Here is a 22,844-nt window from a genome sequence, read left to right as displayed (position 1 = left end):
TAAGATTAAGAAAGGCAGTATTTTTGTTACTTCTTTTACAATACAACAGATTAGTGTCTAGGTAGAATAGAACTTATATTGGACACTTCATTGTGAAAAATTGAACTGTTACTAAAAATTTTTAAGCAGTCACAGGGTGGTATTAATAACAGATGTATTAGTTGAAACAAGAGAGGAATATGTGGTACAGACTGGATGCAGAGAATATGGACGTTTTAAGAAACTTGTGTACTCCGTAATTCTTTCCACCCAAAGTAGACTCTTATTTAATTCTTTTTTCAAATGCACATTCTGTTTGCCTAAGTCTACATCTGCTAGTAGCTTTGAACATTGCCTGAAACGTATGTGCAGCTTGGCAAAAAGTCTGATATGAAGAGGAAAGCACAGAATGAAGTTTGTCTTGTTAAATAATGGCACAGAGCCTTCACTGTTCACAGCCTAGTGCTCACTGGTGTCCCATGTTGCAGCTGGGAAGGAGGCCTATAATTATATTCTTGAAAGTCCTACTTTGGTTAGCTCCCATGCCAGAACAGATAGGAGATTTTTATGCATTCCACCTCCCTGTTGTATTTGTTGAAATCATTGGTTTGTTTCTGGGAAATTGTGGGGTTTTGTTTGTTTGCTTGCTTTTTAAGCTATTTGCATCTCCTGATTGAGCTTTGTGTTTTTTTTTGCTGCAAAGAACATGTACTAGATCTGATCTCTGTTCTGTCTATATACCTGTGTAGGTCATCTTTGATCTAAGCCAGTATTTAGTTACAAAGTAGTCATGGCACAAGCCTCAAGTAGTAACATAGAATGCAGCATTTTAGGGGCTTGGTTATGTATTTGTGATAATTATCAACTGTAGTATTTAAAAATCTTTGGTGGTTTTATCTCTTAAAATTTTACAGGCATTTATTGGTTTATTATTGGTTAATTTAATGCCAAATATAGACAAGATGTGGTTTCTGGAAACCTAGAAATTTGTTGTGTATTTCTCTTGTATTTGTGCTGTGCTTCAGTGATTCAGAAATAATTTACTGTATACTTCACCAATAAGAAGTAATGAGGCTCTCAAAATGGATGGCTGGCTAGCCTTTGGAGTCAGAGTCTGAAGTAATAGCTGTGGTAAACAGCTTTTCTAAAAGGATTTCAATAATCATGATTAGCTCATTAGAGTTATTGTGAGGAATATAAAGTTAGATAACATATGTGGAACACTTAGCAGGAAGTCTGACATAATAAGTGCTCACTAAGTGGTAATTTCTTTCTCTGTGCCTAGCTCTACTCTTTCCCTACAGGCTATGTTTATTTTAGAAATAATTTTATTGTATTTTTAAATAATTTGGATTTATTTGATAAAATATTAAGTCATTAAATATTAGATGGTAGATTCTTAAATTGTTTTTAATTTTTAGAATTTAAATGACTTTGTTAATTAAGAGTTCCCTAATAACACATCTGCAAAACACTTCTTTTTTCTTGATCTACTGGACATATCTTGAGTTTTCGAGTTTGAATAAGCTCCATTTTTACTTTTCTACTTTCTCCTCATCCCAGCCTATCCATTGGTGGCAATTCTTTGTTCCTGTTTTTCAGTGAGAAATTGTATTTCACAAGAGCTCACTTAACACAATCAAAAAGATGATTTTTTTAAAATGAGGATGAAGATTGAAGGTGAGAAGAATGCCGTTTAGTTATTCTGCTGAACTGAAAAGCTTCTACTCTGTTGTCCTTTCCAGTGATCTTCAGGAGCTCTAGAATCTCATACTGTTGTTTGATTGGTTGCCATTGCAACTTCAGATATATATAACATTTAAATGTGAGACAGCATATTATTTTCAGTGTTTTCGTATGTGACAGTAAAACAAGAGAAAGCCCAACAAATGTGGTTGATGTTTGAAAGGGATAGTTATTGGACAGTCCACCTCAGTGAAGACAGATTTAGCTCTAGGCGCTTTAAAATGGACTGTTTTGCAAAGAGGATATCTGGAAAAACTGAATATGAATATACTGGTGCCAAACTTCAGGCAGTTATTCAGTATTGTAAAGCAGGCTTTCCTTTGCTTGGGACATGCTTACCAATTAAAACAATTGCAGAAGTTGAAGAGATTTATAAAACTTCTCGTTTTTATAATCCTTCCAAGTTTTGTGGCACGAGCTCAACTGCATCCAAGTGTGGCTTTTTGTATTAGTAGTTTGAGTTGGCTTAATAGTAACGACCAGTTTGTCTTTTTTTTTTTTTTTTTGAGACTGAGTCTTGCTCTGTCGCCCAGGCTGGAGTGCAGTGGTGTGATCTCAGTTCACTGCAACATCTGCCTCACGGGCTCAAACAATTCTCGCGCCTCAGCCTCTCAAGTAGCTAGGATTACAGGCGCCTGCCACCACGCCTGGCTAATTTTTGTATTTTTAGTAGAGACGAGGTTTCACCATGTTGGCCAGGCTGGTTTCGAACTCCTGACCTCAAGTGATCCACCTGCCTCAGCCTCCCAAAGTGCTGGGATTACAGGCGAGAGCCACGGCGCGCAGCTGACCAGTTTGTCTTTGAGATTTTATGTGTTGCATACTACTTTTCCTCAGTGGGGATGTTTGCTTTTTTGTACTAAGAATGCCTAAAAGGTTCTTTTCTACTAAATCCTTCTCTTAAACATTATGAATTTTAAAATAGTTCTCCCTCCCAAGAGGATTATCCTCTTGCCATTCATCTTTGGGAAATTTCTCCAGGAATATTTAGACATTAACTTAGAAGAGAATATCATTGGTTGAAATTGCTGTTTTGACTTCCCTTAAATATGAGAACAAAAATTGAAGCTTGTCTAACCCTGGACCAACTCTGCAAAGTTGCCAGTCAGTGCCTGTTTCTTCATTGATCTGCATTAACACAGCAGTAGGCAGCTGGCACTTCGAGTCAAGGAGCCTCTTTTTTTCTTTTCCTCCTCTTTTTTCCTTTTGTTTCTTTGACATGATTCTCTTCCTTCTGAGGTGTGAGCCACTCCTGAGCCTTATTTCTCGTGAGTGAAATACCAAAACTCCAGCCAGAAAAGTGAGGACTGGTTGTATATGAGGAGGCAAATAGCAGGACCTCATAGTCACCAGAGCCTGTGGGCTATGACATGGCATCTTCATCGCAAACCAATTCCAGATATGCAGAGGCTTCTTCCCTCCCTCATTTACCTGTTTTGTAGCCAAACTGGGTCTCTCGTGCTCACCTTACCTACCCACCCAATATAACTCCTGAGAGAAACTAACATAGCCACAAAAGCAAGGGTGTTCATCCAGGAGATTGGAATCTGGAAAGACCATTTCTTATTTTCTGTGTAAAACTTAACCAGCGTGCCATCATTTCACGATTGTTCCCTTGTCCATAGGCCAGAGGGGTAAATACATGTCAGCTGGTGTGGCAGCTTAGCTCCCTTGATGGTGCCTGCCAGGAGCATGGTTTTCAGACAGGTCACTGGGACAGTTACTTTTCATTTCGTATTCCTACTTAGGTTTACCAGGAAGCTTTTGCAGGAGTTGGCTTTCTACTTTTTGAAAATTTGGATGGGAAGGGGAGGATAAACTGTGGGTGAAGGGAGATGGGATTCAAAGAATGGGGACACAGACCTGAAAGTCTACAGAGATAACGCAGTTCACGTGGCTGTTTGTGAGTTGTGTCTCTTGTTCCTTGGCTTATAATAAACAGAAACAGTATTACTTATTTTTTTTTTACCTTATTACATCAAAGTGAGCTCTTTTCAAACACTGCCTTTGTTAGCGCTTCATATGAGCAGTCATGGTGAGAACTGGGCCTCTGTGCACTGTGGTTCATTTCGGAGCTCTAGCATCCCCAGCCCCACCTTTTAAGACTCACTTGCGGTCTGTTTAGGTCCTTTCTTTATACGATGCCTCTGAGAGGGCACTTAAAAAAAAAGTTTTGTTTTGTTTTTAATTTTAAAATTGGGGTGGTAAGTCCAAACCAAGATAGAGAATCTCCTGGCACTTTACATAGATTAGGCCCAACACATACATTGTTTATTAGTGAAATTCTAGTGCATTGTATATTTTTAAAGTGATTTTCTTAATTGACCAATCATTGCTCTTTAGCCCCTTTATTTTGATATTTAGGTGATATGAAAACTCTTATGACTTACAAATGTGTCCAAAATCTTGCAAAATCTTTTATGTCATATTCTAAACCATGGAAGAGGAAATGGAAATGCTCCCCTCATTTCCCCTAATAAAGAAGCTGATCTCTCTTCACTCCTCAGTCCCCAGAAATATGTTGGAGGAGTGGTATCTCCACACGGCTATAGGCTTTCTTGACTTTCTTCCCTAGTTTAGAGCAACATTTCATTTTCATTCTTACCCTTATCAGAGGTGCTGTAGAATAGGTAAGACTCTGGATAAAGAAGAAATTTGGAAGTTTGCTACGGAACTTGGAGTTTTTTTACCTTGTGTATCCTGAAATGCTGTTAGAGAATCTCTTGTATTCAGGCTGTTTGAGGAGAGACTTAGCAAGATTGCAGAATATTTTTCAGAGGAATGTATTTTTATTTTAAATCATAATGCATGCTGGAGGCCCCTTTAGCTAATAGAAAATTCTTTATTTATAATTAGTATATCCAGTGAACAATGTGGAATAATAGCGTTTTGACTGGGATTGGGTTCTCAGATCTCTTTGGAGATGGGAAAATTAAATATCAAAGAAGAATTATTAACTGTACAGCAAGATCCCCACAGGGGAAATCTCAGAGCTGGCATGAGAACGTCGACCTCTAGATTCCAAGTCTTTCTTTTCTGCTATTATAAATTGGCAGACTCCAACCTCTTCTTATATTGTAGCTAAATTTTATACTAATATGTTGCATAAGTTTTGATTTAAAAATAATTTTTTAAAAAATCTTACTCGTTCTGTCAGTTGCTTAATAATCTCTCCTCTTCCCTTTCCCTTTAAAATAAATAGCAAATTCAGTTTCAGCTCCCATTTTACTTATAATACTGGGACTTTTCACTCATAAATTAAATTTGATTAAAATTTATTAGCCAAATCAGTGATTTTACTTTGATTTAAAAGAATTATGGAATTTCAAAACAGAAGGAGATCATAGCAGTGATTCTATCCCACTTGCCAAATTTATGTGGTTGATGTGAATCTGTTAAACTAGCTGGGGGGAGGTGAGGTTCCTCTTACATGCTAGAGAAATAAAATATGAAGATAAAAAATAATTGGTGTAAGATTATCATATTTCATACTGCTTTTTCGGCTGTCATATTGTGTATAAAATAGGTTTCTAAGGTAGTGATGTTTTTAATGGTGGTTTAGAGTATAGCATAGGTTATATGACTTTGATTTTGTATTTTATTCATAAATATACAGAAACACTGGTTTGGTATACAAAGTGTCTGGTGTCTGGTATCTGGTGTCTGGTATCACGTTCTCCCCCATACCCTTAGTAGCCTAACTTCCTCTATATTAACACTTTTTTTCCTTTTTATGAATAAATGAGCCCACTTTCAAAACAGGCACTTAAACTGTGTACATCTTTACAGTAGTGCAGTTTCCAGCTCTGTTGCAACATTGCCGTAGGCTTAAGAAAGTCTCTTCAGATAGTGGCAAAATAATTTTGGTTGTTTTGTTTGTTTGTTTGTTTAGCTTTTCTACATAGCAAAAAAAAAAAAAATCTCAAAAAACACGCAATTCTTGTGTAGTTGATGAGTTGGCTGCCATCTTTTAGCATGAGAACTGTAACCTTCCTTGGAATAAGCAGATTTATAACTTCTTCGCCTACAAGTAATGAAAAATCAGACTGTGTCCATCTGAGGAACACTCTTTTATACTTTATGATCCTGAGTCTTGTTGGCTTTGTAAAACCATAGTGGTATAACCAAAAGAATGACAGATGTATAACTTTTCTTTTGCTAAAACCTGAGTAAGAATTTTGAAAATGAAACAGGTTTCAAGTTAAGCAAATACGTTTACTCAGCATGGTCATGTATTCATTATAATAGAAATAGTTTGGGGCTGGATGCAGTGGCTCATGCCTGCAATCCCAACACTTTGGGAGGCCGAGTTGGGTGGATTCTTTGATCCCAGGAGTACGAGACCAGGCTGGGCAACGTGGTGAAACCCCATCTCTACAAAAAAACGATACAAAAATTAGCCGGGTGCGGTGGTTCACACCTGTAGTCCCAGCTACCTGGGAGGCTAAATCAAAAGAATCACTTGAGCCCGGGAGGCAGAGGTTGCAGTGAGCCAAGATCAGGCCATTGTACTCCAGCCTGGGCAACGGGAGTGAAACCCTGTGTCAATAATAATAATAATAAATAATAATAGAAATAGCATGGCTATTATGTTGACTATAAAGTTTTCTCCTGTATTATATATTTGCTGTGCATTATTGTGCTATATTGCTTTTTAAAATGTCATTTATTGTATTTCTAGTTTTAATCTGTTTTTCTGGTAATACTGCTTTAATATAGTATACATTATAGTCATTACTATACATTGTAGTCATTAATTTGACAAAAGTAAAAGTCACTAAACCTTTTCATTCTATACATGGTCATTAAAATATAACTTTATTCTAAGGAAAAAATAGTGTCTGTTACTTAAAGGAACACACAGACAAGAAAAAATAATTCTTTAAAAAATTTAGCATATGCAGCAGGGGGCACCAGATGAAGGCAAAAATGTACTCTTACATTTTGAATCAGCTACAGCCTGTATCCTCTTCATATATAAGCAGTGTGGTTGGTAGTTGTTTCCCCTTAGTTTTCCTAATGGTTTTAGTTTCTCAGCTCTAAAAGCTGTGTTGAAGAAGAGATTGATAACTCTTCCTCTTTTATTAATTCAAATGAAACTTCTTACAACCAACCAATTTAGTAATTACACAATTTTTTCTTAAACATTTACTATTTTGAGAGTTTCAAAAAGGGGAGTAGAAGCCACATTTAATAATTCTTTGGTTAGAACAAGGTATTAGTATTGTGTGTAATACATTTTCTACAAAATATTTTTTCATTAAAGAATAAAAGGAAACCCCTGATGATTTAAAAGCCTAATTTTGTTTTGCTTTATATATGAACTGAATGAATTTTAAATCTGGAATCCTGTTCCCTATTGCTAATAAATTGTTATGTAGACATTTGTTTCCAAAACGGCTTGTTTTTAATGTTGGTAACATCATTAAAAAGTTTTTTCTTTTAATTTCCTCTTCCCCATTATCCAGTCCAATATCAGATGGAAATGATGCGGAGCCTTCGCCATGTAAACATTGATCATCTTCACGTGGGCTGGTATCAGTCCACATACTATGGCTCATTCGTTACCCGGGCGCTCCTGGACTCTCAGTTTAGTTACCAGCATGCCATTGAAGAATCTGTCGTTCTCATTTATGGTTAGTAGGAGGTTTATTATTCTTTTTTCCCTTAATATTATTACTACTATTTTTGCTTTCTTTTTTGCCTCTAAGAGCAGTCTGGCAGGCCTTCTCAAGTAAATACCAACCCTGTTTCTGCAGCAGCCTCAGCAGCAGCTCAGTCTAGACAGGGTTTCCTTCTTTCTGTTTATTTTTCTTGCTATCAGAGCCCTGATGTGTACATTTTGGAATGCTGGAGTAGCTGCTTCATTTTTATTCCTCCATCTCCCCTCCCTCATTGAAGGGGCTGGTGGAACTAGACCAGATGTCTAACAAACCCCGATTGCTAGAGTGTCTGGCTCTGTACGTGACTGACCAATCATAATACGGTGTGCCAAGTTTTTTTTATACCTCTGACAACAGCGTACAAAACCTGGACTGTTTCTTAGCACAAAGATTTTTTTCTTTTCGGCCTATTTAATGGTGTTTCCTCAAGCTCTCCAGACCAGATGTTCTGTGCTGTATCAGAACTGTAGGCAATTTAACAGCTTTATAGCCTTCCCCCTCCCCAAACACTCACAGTTTGCCATATCTGGCAGACTTGCATATAGTTTCCAGCTGAGAAGTAAATGTAACGTCCTGAGTATCTGTCAGAAAAAATACTAATGAATACGATCAATCTTATGAGCTGCCCCAAAATTGTTTCAGTATGTTAACAATTGGATTACAGTGAAGAACAAGTTGTTAAAGTGTACTTATATTGGCTGGAAACATTGCATCATCAGACCTTGATGAATTTTCCACTTGTTTCAATCTATTTTGGTTTTCATTTTATCACCTATTGCTAAAAGTTTCACTGTGTTAAGTTTCAGACAACATGAATGTTAACACAGGTTTTAGGCGAATATTGGCATGCCAGAGCCGTTATCATGCAGCAAGTGCTAAGCTCCCTTACTCATAGAGTGTTTCAGCGGTTAGCTTTGACAAAATTAGTTTCTCCAAAACCAAAAAGACACTTTTGTGATAGCAGTTTGACTTGAATGGTTTTGTTTTTACAATCTGTTTTAACGAAGAAATGTGAACAGTGATTATTAGGATGGATAAATTTTGTGTGCGGGGCTATTCATTTTAAGTTGAATGAGGAGCTACCCAAGTACATGCAGTGAATTTTCATGTTTAATATTTATCAGTGATTTCCTAATTATACAATATGTCTAGAACATATGATACATTTAATTTTCAGCAAGGTTACTGGTTCTTGCTGAGGAATGAATTTGAAAATAACTCTTTTGCATCTTTAGTTTTTCACAGAGGAAATTACTCTATTGTAAGTAGGATAGAGGTATTCCTGCATTTTCAAGTGCTATTTGCTATAGTGCTTTGAGTCTGCTTCAAGTTGTGTTCTGGTTGTTTATTTTGATCTTTATTTTGCAAAGATTGTGCGATATGTAACAGAATGTGCCTAGAACCAATGCCATTTAAGCCTGGCAGTGACAAAATTCTTAGTAATTTATTTCTCTTTCCTTGTTTGAGATCCCATAAAAACTGCCCAAGGATCTCTCTCACTAAAGGCATACAGACTGACTCCTAAACTGATGGAAGTTTGTAAAGAAAAGGATTTTTCCCCTGAAGCGTAAGTGTTTGGGGGCATCTGGTAAAGGGTTGGGTATTTTTCTGTTAAGATTTTTCTTTGCCACATCTCTTGAATCCTCGGTTGTGGTGTGGTAATGCTTTTGCCATGTGGACTGTAGAAGTTTTCTGCATGCTGAGTGCTGCTTGCTCTCTCCCTTTCCATGTTTAAATTATTCTTTAGGGAATATCTCATCTGTTGTTCTCACCAAGGGTGAATTCAGTTAGAATGGGAATTAATTAGCTACTGGATTCAAAGAAATAAATGATTGAATAAAGGGAGGTGGAAAGAGTGATCAGTGGCTGTCAGATTGTAAGCTCTGTGTCAGACTGGTTGTGAGCTGTGTGTCTTATTTTCCAAACCCTTGTTTAATGAGGGGGTGGGAAAGATATAAACATTTTAAGAATTTGGTAAAGAATGTGGCTTATTGGAAATTTTATGGGTGACAGTTATGCAGAGAATTAACTGATGGAGCTGTTTTGGGATCCTATTTAATGGCATTGTAATATTTACTTTAAATAAATTAAATACTTAGAATTCTTCCATTTTCTGTTAATTATAGAAATTTTTAGTTCTTATTGAATCAAAATTAATGGTTTTGACTTCATGTAGGACGGTTCATCTCTAGTTTCCCATTTGGCTCCTAAAAAGTTAAGGTGCAGAGAATTTTAAAAGAAAAGCTAACTCATGAACAATTCCTGGATGTGGTGGTTATAACTAATCTATGAGAAACTGTGTTCTTGGCGTGTTTTAACTATTGTATCTGGAGTCTCCTTGTGTTCTGCTACTTGTTAAACTCTAATTCAAGAGGCTTTTAAAATGAACTTTTCAAGAAATAGAGTATTTCTCATTTCTAGCTATTTTAAATTAAGTTGTAGGTGTAGGTTGTGTAGCATAACTTACTGTGACATTTACATTTTAGTATCAGTGAAATTTTAAAGATACCTGATTACAAAGAATGAGTAGTTTCTTCTGCCAAGAATCTTATTTTCTGGGCTTTAGCTCAAATTCGCATCATTTTCAAAGTTACTCAAATCACTCAACTTATGCTCGACTCTGTAAAACTCTAGTTTCTCTACTTTTTTTTTTTTTTTTAAGAGTGCTAATGAAACAAAGATCTTGGATAGGGCCTGTAATTAGGTAAATTTTATGAAGTAGTCAGTTTAGCACCTACTTTTGACCATCAGACTAAAGTATTTTTAACATGCTTCACAGATTGAAAAAAGCAAATATCACCTTTGAGTACATGTTTGAAGAAGTGCCGATTGTAATTAAAAATTCACATCTGATCAATGTCCTAATGTGGGAACTTGAAAAGAAGTCAGCTGTTGCAGATAAACATGAATTGCTCAGCCTTGCCAGCAGGTAAGTGGCCCTGCCTAATGAAAAGCCCATGTTTTAGAACTTTTCGCAAAAGATTCTTTCACATAAACTTTACCTGTGAAACAAGAAAACAGTTACTTAAGAACGTTTATAGGTTCTTAAAACATGTATAACATGGAGTAATAGTCTGGCCCTGTTAGGATGTCAGGGAAAAACACCAAACGGATAATATGAAACAACACATTATTTGAATACTAATTGCTCATATTAGAAGAACCCTCTGCTGCCGCCTTTGCTGTATCATTTGTGCTTTGATAAGGTCAGTGCCCAAGAGGGGGAGGGCTTTTTTATATGGCTCAGCTTTATTTCTTCTACACGATCCTAAGAGGCTTAGGGTATTAGGTCTGGATATTTAATAATGCTCAGGAAAAGAACAGAAGTGCTTTTTTCTTTTACTGGTTGTACTTGCCCTTGTTCAGATGCAGACTCTTGCAGTTGTAAATTTCCAGTTGTTTGAGTTTTCAACTAAAATTTGAATTTTCTGAACCTGACATTGGCTTCACCTATTTTAGTTGGTGATAACGATTTCCTCCAGCGTGACTGCCTTAGCTATCTAGTTGCTGAGATAATGTTTATCATATTTGTAAAATGCAGATTGAGGTTTCCAAAAGGAAGTATTGTTCCCTTTGTTAAATTAATGTTTATTTTCCCCTCATCTATTACTCTTAACAGAAATGTGAATAGAGCCACATGTATAGCTCCTCTTAAATGCCCTTTGAGCGTTATGTTAGTGATTATTTTGTCTGTGGTGGAAGGAGGCTAGCAGCAGACTTGTGGAATGAAATTAAATGGTCAGAGTAGGTAAAGAATCAATATATGCTTGTTGGCTGAAAGAAACAAGGTGTGTTTTCTTAAGCAACCAGTTTGGAGCAGACTAAATTATTTATCAGATTTCTAGTTATCTTAGATAGAGACTTGTAAAAAAAAAAAAAGTGTACAGACTTTGTACTTCCTCGATATAAAGCAAGTGGGATGAACCCAGAAGGGCCAGAGACATCAATGTTCTTCTCTATGCTCTGGCACGGGTAGGACTGTGGTTGAAGCGCCGCCTTCCATTGCGTTAATTGATCACAAAGGCCACTAGAAAGTCTCAACGGGGCAGGGAGATGGACGATGAATGTAAATGGAGTGCTAAGTAACACAGCCAGGTTGCAAGGCTAATTTGGCACCAAAAAGCGTACTGTTTGACTGCAAACATATATTCATAATAGTCCTTTAATTTGTCTATTTTAGAAGGTCATATTTTCTTTATTGCTTTTACAAACACATTGGGCACACCTGTATTTAAAGCATTTAGCTAAGAACCTTTTTCAGCATACAAGGTTGCAATTTGATGTATTAAGTATATAGTTATATAATAATTTTAAATTTACTGCATGAAAGCTTTTGCTTACATAATTCATGTCTTCACCTTTTCCCAGGCTGCCTTTATTGAGCATACAAAAGAAATACATCCCTGATGGTGCTTTAACATTACCGCTATGAGCTGGTCTATAATGTCCATTTGTCCAAAGCAGCATTTATAATAGCCAAGAAAATGTTCTCGGTTTGCCCTAGCAACTGAGACCTAGACAAATATTTTATTATAGTTTTTGTCTTCTGTATTTTTATGTAAACGAGGAAAAAGAGGCCCCATTTCTTTGGTTTCCATATGAAATTATTTAAAGTGTAAATTGGTGTTCCTGTTAGGAGGAAAAAAAATGAAGCAACTTTGAAGCAGTGCTTTTTTGCTAGTAGACGCTTACATTGAACCAAATCGATCATACTATTTTAAAAGACAGAAAGATAAGTTTTGTACATCTCAATTTTTAATTTCTGACGGTAATTGTGTGATGATGGCTCAGGCCAGTTGCCATAAAAGTTTGTATAAGAAACCCCATCAGAAATCATCCTTATGCAGGTGCTTAAACTTGGTCTTTCCTTTCACACCCTATATACATGGGCACCAGTTTCTTTGATGTGCCTGATAAGTTTGTTCTCTGCGACGACTAAAACATACTGTATTTGCTTTTGTTGAAAAATTCAAATTTTTTTATTTTAATTTTATTAGATGGAAGTTCTAGTAATAGTTATTCCATAACAGCCTTTATTAGTTTTTAAAAATGTGTATCACAGGCGTTCAGCTTTTCACACATGTAAAACAATTCTGTTTTTATTTCCTCTTTTAAAAAAAGTAAACTAAGGGTGGGCATCATACATTAAGGATTATAAGCATAAATTGATACTGTAGCCAGAGCAGACTTAACACTTCATGTCCTGGTTCACATCTGTTTATCTGTTTTCAGTTCTTTATTTGCTTGGCAATAAAAGAAAAGGCAATGTTACTGAAACTCCTAACAATAAGTCCCCGTTTCAGCATCCTAGTTAAACTGGTACTGAAAAGATTCCCACAAAATTGGTCTTGGTAGTGGTCTGATTTTCTGTCATTGTTAATTTCTGATGCCCTTTTAAGGCCTGTAGTACACAGATTGTTTGTGTGTGTGTGTGTGTGTGTGTTTCTGATTGTTTTTTTTCTGAAGAGCATTATCATAATATAAAAGTTATGAAATGCTTAAAGTCCACATATTTGTGCTTGTAGCAGTGTTCTTTCACAATAACTTCATATACTTGCAGCAGATAATATTAGTACTTTATATTAAAGACTTTTCTGGTAGAAACAGTGGGTCTGTTTTAGTAGTGCCTTTCTCATTACTGTAAACAACCTCCAAGATTTAAGGTCTAGGTGTATTTTCTCTGCATATGGCAGTACCTCTCCTGTGCTGTTATTTTTTCCCTACTGTCACTGCTTTCCCCTTAACCTCCCAGCCACAGCATTGGTGATGATCTTTTCTTTCTCTGATTTCCTTTTGCAATTAATGACATAAATGACTTAACAACTAATCATGTAGCTAACGACATTTCCTATACTTAGTATAGCCCTTTGGGCTTCAGGTTGCTCATTGGTAAAAATGAAAGGATCAGAAACCTGAAGCCAGTGCCTCCTGTCTTCTTGCCTTCTCAGGACCTCATTAGGTTGATCTACTCCTTCCTTCTTCATAGATTTTCAGTTTCTTTCTATACTAGTTTTTTTTTTCAATCTTTATAGGCTCGTTTTTCCAATTAAAAATTTATGTTTAAATTTTCAACTCTTCAGACAATTTGAAAGAAAAATACAGTGAACATCCATCCATAAACCTTTCATTTAGATTCACCAATTGTATATCATGCCACATTTGCACTCTACGTACGTAAACACTACTTTTTCTTTCTGAACCATCTGAAAGTAAATTGTAGACATGACTTTTAACCCCTAAATACTTCTAAAATGCGTGCATCTCCTAAAAACAAAGACATTTAAACTTGTTTACATCCCCCCATCTCAAAAGAAAAACTTATGAAAAGAATACCTTTTAATCTCATGCCTTTAGTATCCATCTCCTTTTGTCTTCTGCTAAATTTTTCTATTTGTTTCATAATCAAACTTCTCGATAGAATTTTGATGTCACTATTTCCTCATTTCCCACTGATTTCCCAGTGATTGCCAACAGTTTGTGGTGTTCCACCATTATATGTAGTAAGACCTCCCTCCAAAGTCACAAAAGACTTTGATGTCACTATGTCATTGAGTATTTTAGACTCTTCAGCATGTAATATGTTGATAAGGCCTCCTTCCTGAGATCCTTTCCTAGGAGCCTGTGAAACTATAGCTCTTCTGGGTTTCCTCTCATTCTCCACAGTGAACCCTCTTGTGCTCATCTCTGTCCGTGTTCCTCAGGGTCTGTCTTCTCACACATGTACTCGTGGGGCGATTTTGTCGTACTCCTGTGACTTTTACTGCCTTAGTCTAGGACCTTATTTCTCTTCCTCATTACTTTCACAGCTTCCTCACTTCCTGTTTTTGACCTTTTCCTCTTTCAAAATTGTAATGATCTTGCTAAATGCAAATTAGATGCTCATATTACTCCTTTGCTTAAAATCTTTAGCTGGTTTCCCACTGTCCTTAGGACAGATTCCAGACTTGTAGTATGTTTTTAAGTCATTGCACTTTGACCGTTGTCTGCCTCTCTTTTCCCCAGTCTTGCCCAATTCTAATACTTAAGTCTGAGTGAATTTAAATCAACTTTTTAGAAATTAGGGTAAAACAGAAGCAAATACATTGTATCCAGAGAAGAAGAAGTGTTTTGAAGTTAAAAGAGATTTAAAAAATTACAACACAACAAAATAAATATGAAAGAAGCACTTGATTCCTCAACAGGTGAAGTCATCAGACCGTGTTACTGGACCAAGGTTATCTAGGTAGTGCCAGGCTGGGATTAAAAGATAAATTTACTCACATACACCTTAGTTCTGTGCTCCTTCCATTATTTGAGAAAGAGCCAAAACTTTCTGATTTTCTTGAGGTTACTGATAGAATCCATATTTTAGTTGGATTTATTTTTATTCATTCCCAATATTCCCAGCCTGTTTCCTTCTCAGTCTTTCCCTTCTCTGTAAATGTAGTAACCAGCTGCCAGAAGACTGGGAGTCACCCTCCATTCCTCTCTGATGCCCCCTATCAAATAAAGATTGCCTGCTCCGCCTCCAGAATCTCTCTCATTTCTGCTCACTTTTCTCTATGCTCTGCCACCATCCTAGTTCAAGTCACCACAATTTCTCTCTGTAATATCACGATAGATTATTTGCTGGAGGTGTAGTTTTTAAAATAGAGAAAAAATTGACCATTTAAACCCTTTTCAGATGTACACTTTAGTCGTTTTTAGTATATTCACAATGTTTTACAACCATTACTAGCTCTAGAACATTCTCATCACCCTGAATGGGAACCCAAACCCATTAAACTGTCATTCCTATTCCCCTAACCCCTGGCAGCCTCTAGTCACTTTCTATCTCTACAGATTTGCCTATTCTGGATATTTTATAAAATAGAGTCCTGGCCAGCAACAGTGGCTCATGCCTGTAATCCCAGCACTTTGGGAAGCCGAGGTGGGAGGATCTCTTGAGGTCAGGAGTTCCTGGCGAAACCCCGTCTCTATTGAAAATACAAAAAATCTAGCCAGGTGTGGTGGCACATGCCTGTAGTCCCAGCTACTCGAGAGGCTGAGGCACAAGAATTGCTTGAACCCGGGAGGTGGAGGTCGCCCCACTGCACCAGCCTGGATGACGAGTGAAACTCTGTCTCAAAAAAAAAAAAAAAAGAGTCCTACAATAAGCAGCCTTTTGTGTCTACCTTCTTTCCCTTAGCAAATGTTTTCAAGGTTCATCCATGTTGTGGGGTGTATCAGAACTTTATTCATGTTTAAGGCCAAATAACATTCTACTGTATGGATATATAATATTTTATTTATCTATTCATCATTTGATGGAATTTTAGATTGTTTTTAGTTTTTGGCTATTAAGAATAATGTAGCTATTAACATACATGTATGAGTTTTTGTGTGAGTATATATTTTTAATTCCCTAGGGTATAAACATATTCATAGGGTATATTCATAAGAGCGGAATTGCTGGGTTATATGGTAATTTGGTTTAGCTTTTTGAGGAACCACCAAACTGTTTTCCACAGCAGCTGTATCACTTTACCTTCCCCCCACAATGTATGAGTGTTTTCATTTTTCCACATCCTCGCCAACACCCCACAGTAGACTTTTAACTAACCTCCTGGTTTCTCCTCTCCAGTCTATTTGCATAGCAGCAGAATGATCATTTTAAAATTTAAGCAAAATGTCTCATAAACATGCACAACTCCAGGATATCATTCACATTGCAGTTGTGAGGTCTCATTCACAACAAACTGCATTGCTGGGGAGTTGTATGGTGCTAATGAGCTTCCTACATGTGCTTGTCTGGTCTGCCTGACCTAATCCCTGTGCTCTAGCCATGCCAGGCCTCTTCTGTTATCAAATCTGCCTAATTCTTGCTCATCTCAGGCATTCAGCACTTGTATTTTCTTTTGCCTACAATATTTTTGGCATAGCTGACTCATCTTTCACTTTCAGTCTGTCATCTCCTCAAAGAGATATTCTGATCATGCTATCTAAAGTAAGTGTCTCTTCACCTCCCCCTTCTCTTTCTCCTCCATCCCTAATCAGTTATAAGATCAATGAAGATATAGAACATGTATGTCTTATTCACTGTTGTCTCCCTGTTTTCTAGTACTAAGGCTGGCACATAATAGGAGTTTAGTAAATACCTGTTTGCAGTTAATGAATGGGTACTACTGTTTAGAAGCTTGCTATTTTAAAAATATATATATGTATAGTAGCTGTCCAGGCGTTACCATGGTAGGAGGTAAGTTGCAGGCAGAAATCAGTGAATATGGTGGTCATTGTGCCAATCATTACATCACTTTATAAAGCGATGTTGGTAACTGAGCTGCAATAGAAATTTCGGGAGAGAATAAGAAATATGAAAGACTGTACTACAGATTCTAGGAAAGGTAAGAGGAAAGGAGCCTCTTCATCACGTTTTATAGAATAAATGTTACCATTGTTCATCTAAAACCTAGATAGAGAAATCATGTGCCAGATGTCATAATCTGTATGGTTCTTTCCTGTGATTACTGATTTAAATGTTATGGAATGCATTTGGGCAGGGGCAAGTTAATGAAAAGAATTTGGGAATACTGAACTTGGTTTAAAAAATATGTATTATAGATGTCTCACTAGGTATGTTTAACAGTTCCTACCCTAACATACCTGTGCTCTCACAATAAGAAACTCAGCTATTTCAGGTATCCCTGAGATTATAGTTGGAAGTTCGGTATGGAAAGTTTAGTAACAAGTTGACTCAGATTTTTTCCTCTGCCCTTGCTTTTATGCATATGTGTGCTCTCATTCTTTTAGCAAAAGCCAGTTCAAGTTCATATCTTAAAACTGTTTAGAGCAGTAGCAAAGCTATAATTTAAAGTAAGACTTGTCAGTATATTTATTTTACATTTTAGCAATCATTTGGGGAAGAATCTACAGTTGCTGATGGACAGAGTGGATGAAATGAGCCAAGATATAGTTAAATACAACACATACATGAGGAATACTAGTAAACAACAGCAGCAGAAACATCAGGTTGGTATTGTGGAAAAATTCAACAAACAGGTATTTCTAAGTTTCATGTATTTCAAGAGTCATGTTCAAAATGACCTAAATTATCTTTGGTAAATCATTGACCGTTAGCTAGTTACTCTATATCATATTTTTAAAAGATTATTATTTTTATGACATGTTTGTAACATATTATTTACAGGTTATACTTAAAAATACCTGTGTTAAAGAGAGCTGTTAAGCTCAGGTTGTAATGCCAAGGTTATGCAAATAAGAGATACATTTATTGAGAAAATCAGAAGCAAAGAGATTCCGGAATGTCACAGCTCATTTCTTTACTAACTATAATTGGTTTGGCAGTGGCTCATTGTGGCATAGTTAGCAATCTTCAGTTCATTTAAAAAACGGAGCAATTGTGATTAAGAGCAAGCAATGTTGATAGGAAATGATAGACCAACTGCTGTGAAGTAGATAGTATAATACAGACAAAAACCCTAGAATTATCCGAATATTCTCATATGCACACATCTACGGCTGTGACCATTTAACCTTTTCTTTATTCATGTTGCCTGCAGGCCACATGGTTTTCACAGTTCCTGGAATATTGTATTTGGACTATACTGCTCTAAAGTGTTCTTAGCATTTGATTCATAGATAAGTTGATTCCAGAATGTTTATCTGTGAAAGTAGTATTTATATATGACTACTCTGTTCATTAAAATGTACTTTAAACAGAGCTTTGTTAAATATAGAATTCTAAGCACAACTAAGTGGTTTCTGAGAATGTTGTATTTAAATTTTCTCTTAATATCAGAGTTCATTTTCAGTATATAGTGAAATTTAAAGTACTTTGTTTCTACCAGCTTAGAATTGAGAAAACATATGTAAATCAGTATTTTTTTTTTTTTAACTGAAAAGATGGGAGTGGTTACAAATGTCTGATAAACTGAGGGGGAAAAAAATCATCTCAGCTGGATTTCATTTTCATGCTGGTTTTTCCTGTAGGTGAAGGACTCATCCAGGGTATCAAATTGAATATTTGTTTCCTATGAGTACCCCATAATGAACACAGGAATCTTTACAAAGCAAGTTACTTTCCTTCACTAGAAAGAATTGTTGTTTCCCTTGATTTTCTTAGGAATCCAAAGACTAAATTTTTACTAGCCCAGCTTGGTTTCTCATTACCTGACATTTTAAGGTTGTGTATGGGATATTACACGCTTCACTGTTAGGAGCAGTCATAGCTGTTAGCTCTTATTGTAGTTGATCTATAAGTTTATAGTTAAAGTTTATATATATCCCTACTTTCTCTTCAGCGAATCGTAGGAATCCAGAGTTTGAAAGTATTTGAAGCATTATCTGAGCTATTAATAGTATCCATCTTTAGTTATAGAGCTAAGGTACAGACAATTATCTGTTAAGAGTAGTAACAATAGGCCAGGAGTGGTGGCTCTCGCCTGTAATCCCAGCACTTTGGGAGGCCGAGGCGGGTGGATCACAAGGTCAGGAGTTTGAGACCAGCCTGGCCAACATGGTAAAATCCTGTCTGTACTAAAAATACAAAAATTAGCCGGGTATAGTGGTGGGCGCCTGTAACCCCAACTACTCGGGAGGCTGAGGCAGGAGAATTGCTTGAACCGGGGAGGCGGAGAGGCGGAGGCTGCAGTGAGCCAAGATTGTGCCACTGCACTCCAGCCTGGGTGACAGAATGAGATTCTGTGTCAAAAAAAAGAAAAGAAAAGAAAAAAAGCCATAACAGTAGTGAACATAGCAGTAATAACATCATCCGTATTGTTATTTTAGGTCAATAGGAGTAAAGGTGAAATAATTTCCAGTGTGGTAGTTCATTACTTAGTCATTAAAATTAGGATGAATCACTTATTACCTCGTTGTCATAAATGGTAAAGGAACTCCCTTTACCTTACTAGTCATGAGCTTCTTTCCCTTTAAGCCCCCTGTTACTTACATAACTAGTTTTGTTTTCTGAATCATTAGTTATAGACTCTTAGAGCTCAGAGTGACACTAGAGTTTTCAACAAAGGAATTTTTTTCTGCTATTGGCGTATTTAGCTTCTTAGACGCAAGTTACCAAATGTTGCCAATGATAAAAACTGAGGTTGGAATTCAGAGCAGTGGGGTTCTGCTGGTTGTGTAGGGGAAGGACATCTTTTTTTCCTCCTCAGATGGAGAAAAATAACCAAATCATTTTCCCTTTGAATTTTAGTATCAGCAGCGTCGCCAGCAGGAGAATATGCAGCGCCAGAGCCGAGGAGAACCCCCACTCCCTGAGGAGGACCTGTCCAAACTCTTCAAACCACCACAGCCGCCTGCCAGGATGGACTCGCTGCTCATTGCAGGTATTGTTGCCCAGTGCAAAACCTGGCTGGTTTTGTTCGTTTCTTAGGAAGCAGAAGACAGTGAGAAATTTACAAACAGAAAAGCATGCCATAAAAGCTAGTATGTTTGAAATAGTTGCAGGATGAATTTGAATCTAGCACCTGTAATATCTGAAATCTAAGAACTCGTAAGAGTTTGTTCTTTTGTCCAGGTCCTTTCAGTGCTTCACTCTGTGTTTCTAAACATTTTTGAGGTGGCATAAACTTTCTAAAATGAGTCCTTTTTCATGGAAACCCAGAAAAATTGTTTACAGTCTTAATGCAGAAGATCACTTAGCTCAGGCCTCTTACTCTTCCTTTTCCAGCACAGCACTGTACAGTGTGGGTACTTGACTTGAATTTAGGAAATTATTTCCCTTACTTGGACTTAAATTGTGGCAGCACAAATGTATTTCTGGATAAACTTTTTCTGGTTATACTTAATGTTTAATAGCACCTTAAAGCAGGAGAGGTCCTGTGTCCTGTACTAGGACTTGATTTTGAATATATGACATTCATGCCCTTATTTGGCTATAATCTTATAGAAATGTTAAATACCATCTGATTCAGTCAGATCCTTACCTGTGAGAAGATTTTATCAAAGTGAAATCCTACTCAAAAGCTGATTGGCAATTTCTCAAATTATATTGATACATTTGTAATGTGGGAGGAAATTCCAAATTCCTTAACATTTTCTAGTGTACATACAAATTAAATTTGGAAATGAGACACAATTCCTTCCCAAAGGTCCAATTCAAACAGAATTGAGATCCTTATATTTTGAAGAAGTATGTAACTGATGTAACTGTTGCATGAGATTAGATCATTAAAGACATAAAAAGCAATGATGGAGCCCTTTCTTCAAGTGAACTCTCTACTCTTAGTCTGTCTGGCTCGTAGGAGAAAACTCCTTAACGTTCCCAAAGCACAAACTGAAAACCTACCGTACTTGTTCACATCTGGGTCCAGTGGGTCTGGCTGGTTTGCAGCTCTGTGATTTATTGTTAGTATCTCCTTTCTACCTGTGAAGGCTAGTCAATGCTGTTTTCTCAGTTGTACAGCATTGGTTTGATCTACTTAGTCAGTCCTTTTGACTGACAGCTATTATGTCCTTAGGGCTGATAAGCTTTTGAGGAGTAGTTTTTCTTTATTCTCCATGTAATTGAGAGTGGACAGTAGCTTATTTTCAAAAGAACTTGTATTTCTTATCCCTTATGGAAAAATAAACTCTGGATTCAAAACAGTAAACAGGTGATTCTGTTTTATGCTGATTTTTCTGTTTGACTAGCTTTCTGGATCATTTTACAATTTGTGGAACATTATGGCTCTATCTCTTTCTCAAATGCACAGGCCAGATAAACACTTACTGCCAGAACATCAAGGAGTTCACTGCCCAAAACTTAGGCAAGCTCTTCATGGCCCAGGCTCTTCAAGAATACAACAACTAAGAAAAGGAAGTTTCCAGAAAAGAAGTTAACATGAACTCTTGAAGTCACACCAGGGCAACTCTTGGAAGAAACATATTTGCATATTGAAAAGCACAGAGGATTTCTTTAGTGTCATTGCCGATTTTGGCTATAACAGTGTCTTTCTAGCCATAATAAAATAAAACAAAATCTTGACTGCTTGCTCATTTGATTTTAGATGTATTTTCTCTGGCTTACTTTTGTTTGCTTATACTTGTTTATTTCTAAAAGCTAAAACAAGCCCTGACCGGAAGTTTCACCAGGCAGAAACCTATAGGCTCCACCACTTTTGCTGCCTCTCAGGTGCCACTTTTCAACCCACTTCTCCCAACTACTTATCCCAGCTCCTGACCCCGAGGCCCTGGCACCTACTGTGAATTTTTTTTTTTTTTTTTGAATTTTTATACTTCGCTGCTCCCAAATGAGCACCCCGAGAGAAGTCCAGGCTTCGTGTACTTGCCCAGGAATTCCTTGTCCCCGGACCCGGAATCACTTGGCCTAATTCCAGTCAGTCTGCCTTTTCATTTCTGCAGGTGATGGTCAACCGGTCCCCGTACTCATAGGCCATGGGACACAAGATTATTATTATTATCATTATTTTTAAAGACAGAGTCTCACTTTGTTGCCCAGGCTGGAGTGTAGTGGCACAATCTCAGCTCGCTGCAACCTCCACCTTCTGGGTTCAAGTGATTCTCCCACCTCAGCCTCCCGAGTAGCTGGGACTACAGGCGTGTGCCATCACGCCTGGCTAATTTTTGTATTTTTAGTAGAGATGGGGTTTCACCATGTTGGCCAGGCTGGTCTGCATCTCCTGACCTCAAGTGATTCACCTGCTTCTGTCTCCCAAAGTGCTGGGAATACAGGCATGAGCCACCACTCCCGGACAGGCCACAGAAATTTTAAAGAAAAGAATCATGCCACCACAAGTAAACTTCATTTTGTTTATATTATTTAGGACTTCACATTTGTCTTCTGAAACCATGAAGTATAATTCTGCTAACAGCAAGTGTTGTGAATGAGGAATTAGGAATTAGGAGAATGGTAGTACATTGGGAAAAACATATTTTAGTAATTTTTGTATTTTAAAGATAATCACAGATGTTGCTGTTTGTGCACCACCAAAATCAGTGAGATCTGCCAGCTGGTGGGGGTGTGCCTATGAGAATTTTTGATTATGATCCCCTAGGAGGGTTATCAAAAAAGGAGATGGGTGAAAGATCAGGAGAGTCGAGAAATCCATTTTTTGGACAACATTGTTTTGAAGGCACTACTGGGGCTCTGGGATCAGGCAGCCAGATTGAAACCTGGCTCCTCCTTTTCCTAAGTTATTTAACCTCCCTGTGCCTCACTTTTTGTCAACCAGCTAAGATAAGAAATGAGAGCAGGTCTGTTACCTCACAAGGTGGCTGTGAGTGTTGAAGACGTTTGTTGGGGGTTTGGGTGAAGCATGCAAACTCTGGTTGGTATGCGGCAGCCACTCAGCCTGTATTTATGATATTTATGATGAGGGAGGCATTCTAGGCATCCCTTCCAGGATATTGGGTTGTTGGCTGGGTTTTACTTTAAAAAGCTCAGGGCCTAGAACATTCTAGAATCCAAGTACTTGCTCACATATATAATTATTTCTTTAGGATAATCTTTGATATAGACTT

General features: G+C 37.1%; 1 protein-coding gene across 1 annotated transcript in view; it reads left to right on the top strand.

The window, feature by feature from the left end:
* Positions 1-21,348, top strand: part of EIF3H (eukaryotic translation initiation factor 3 subunit H) — a 119,509-nt gene extending 98,161 nt beyond the window's left edge. The window contains exons 4-9 of the mRNA XM_055348944.2: positions 7,194-7,361; positions 8,856-8,955; positions 10,168-10,317; positions 17,255-17,375; positions 19,576-19,708; positions 21,077-21,348. Coding sequence (XP_055204919.1) covers positions 7,194-7,361; positions 8,856-8,955; positions 10,168-10,317; positions 17,255-17,375; positions 19,576-19,708; positions 21,077-21,174 — 770 coding nt within the window. The 3' untranslated portion in view covers positions 21,175-21,348. The remainder of the gene's footprint in view (positions 1-7,193; positions 7,362-8,855; positions 8,956-10,167; positions 10,318-17,254; positions 17,376-19,575; positions 19,709-21,076) is intronic.
* Positions 21,349-22,844: the final 1,496 nt, after the last annotated feature.

The sequence above is a fragment of the Gorilla gorilla genome, chromosome 7 (genome assembly GCF_029281585.2).
Source record: "Gorilla gorilla gorilla isolate KB3781 chromosome 7, NHGRI_mGorGor1-v2.1_pri, whole genome shotgun sequence".
Taxonomy (NCBI): Eukaryota; Metazoa; Chordata; class Mammalia; order Primates; family Hominidae; genus Gorilla; species Gorilla gorilla.
This window is presented reverse-complemented; position numbering and strand designations above follow the sequence as displayed.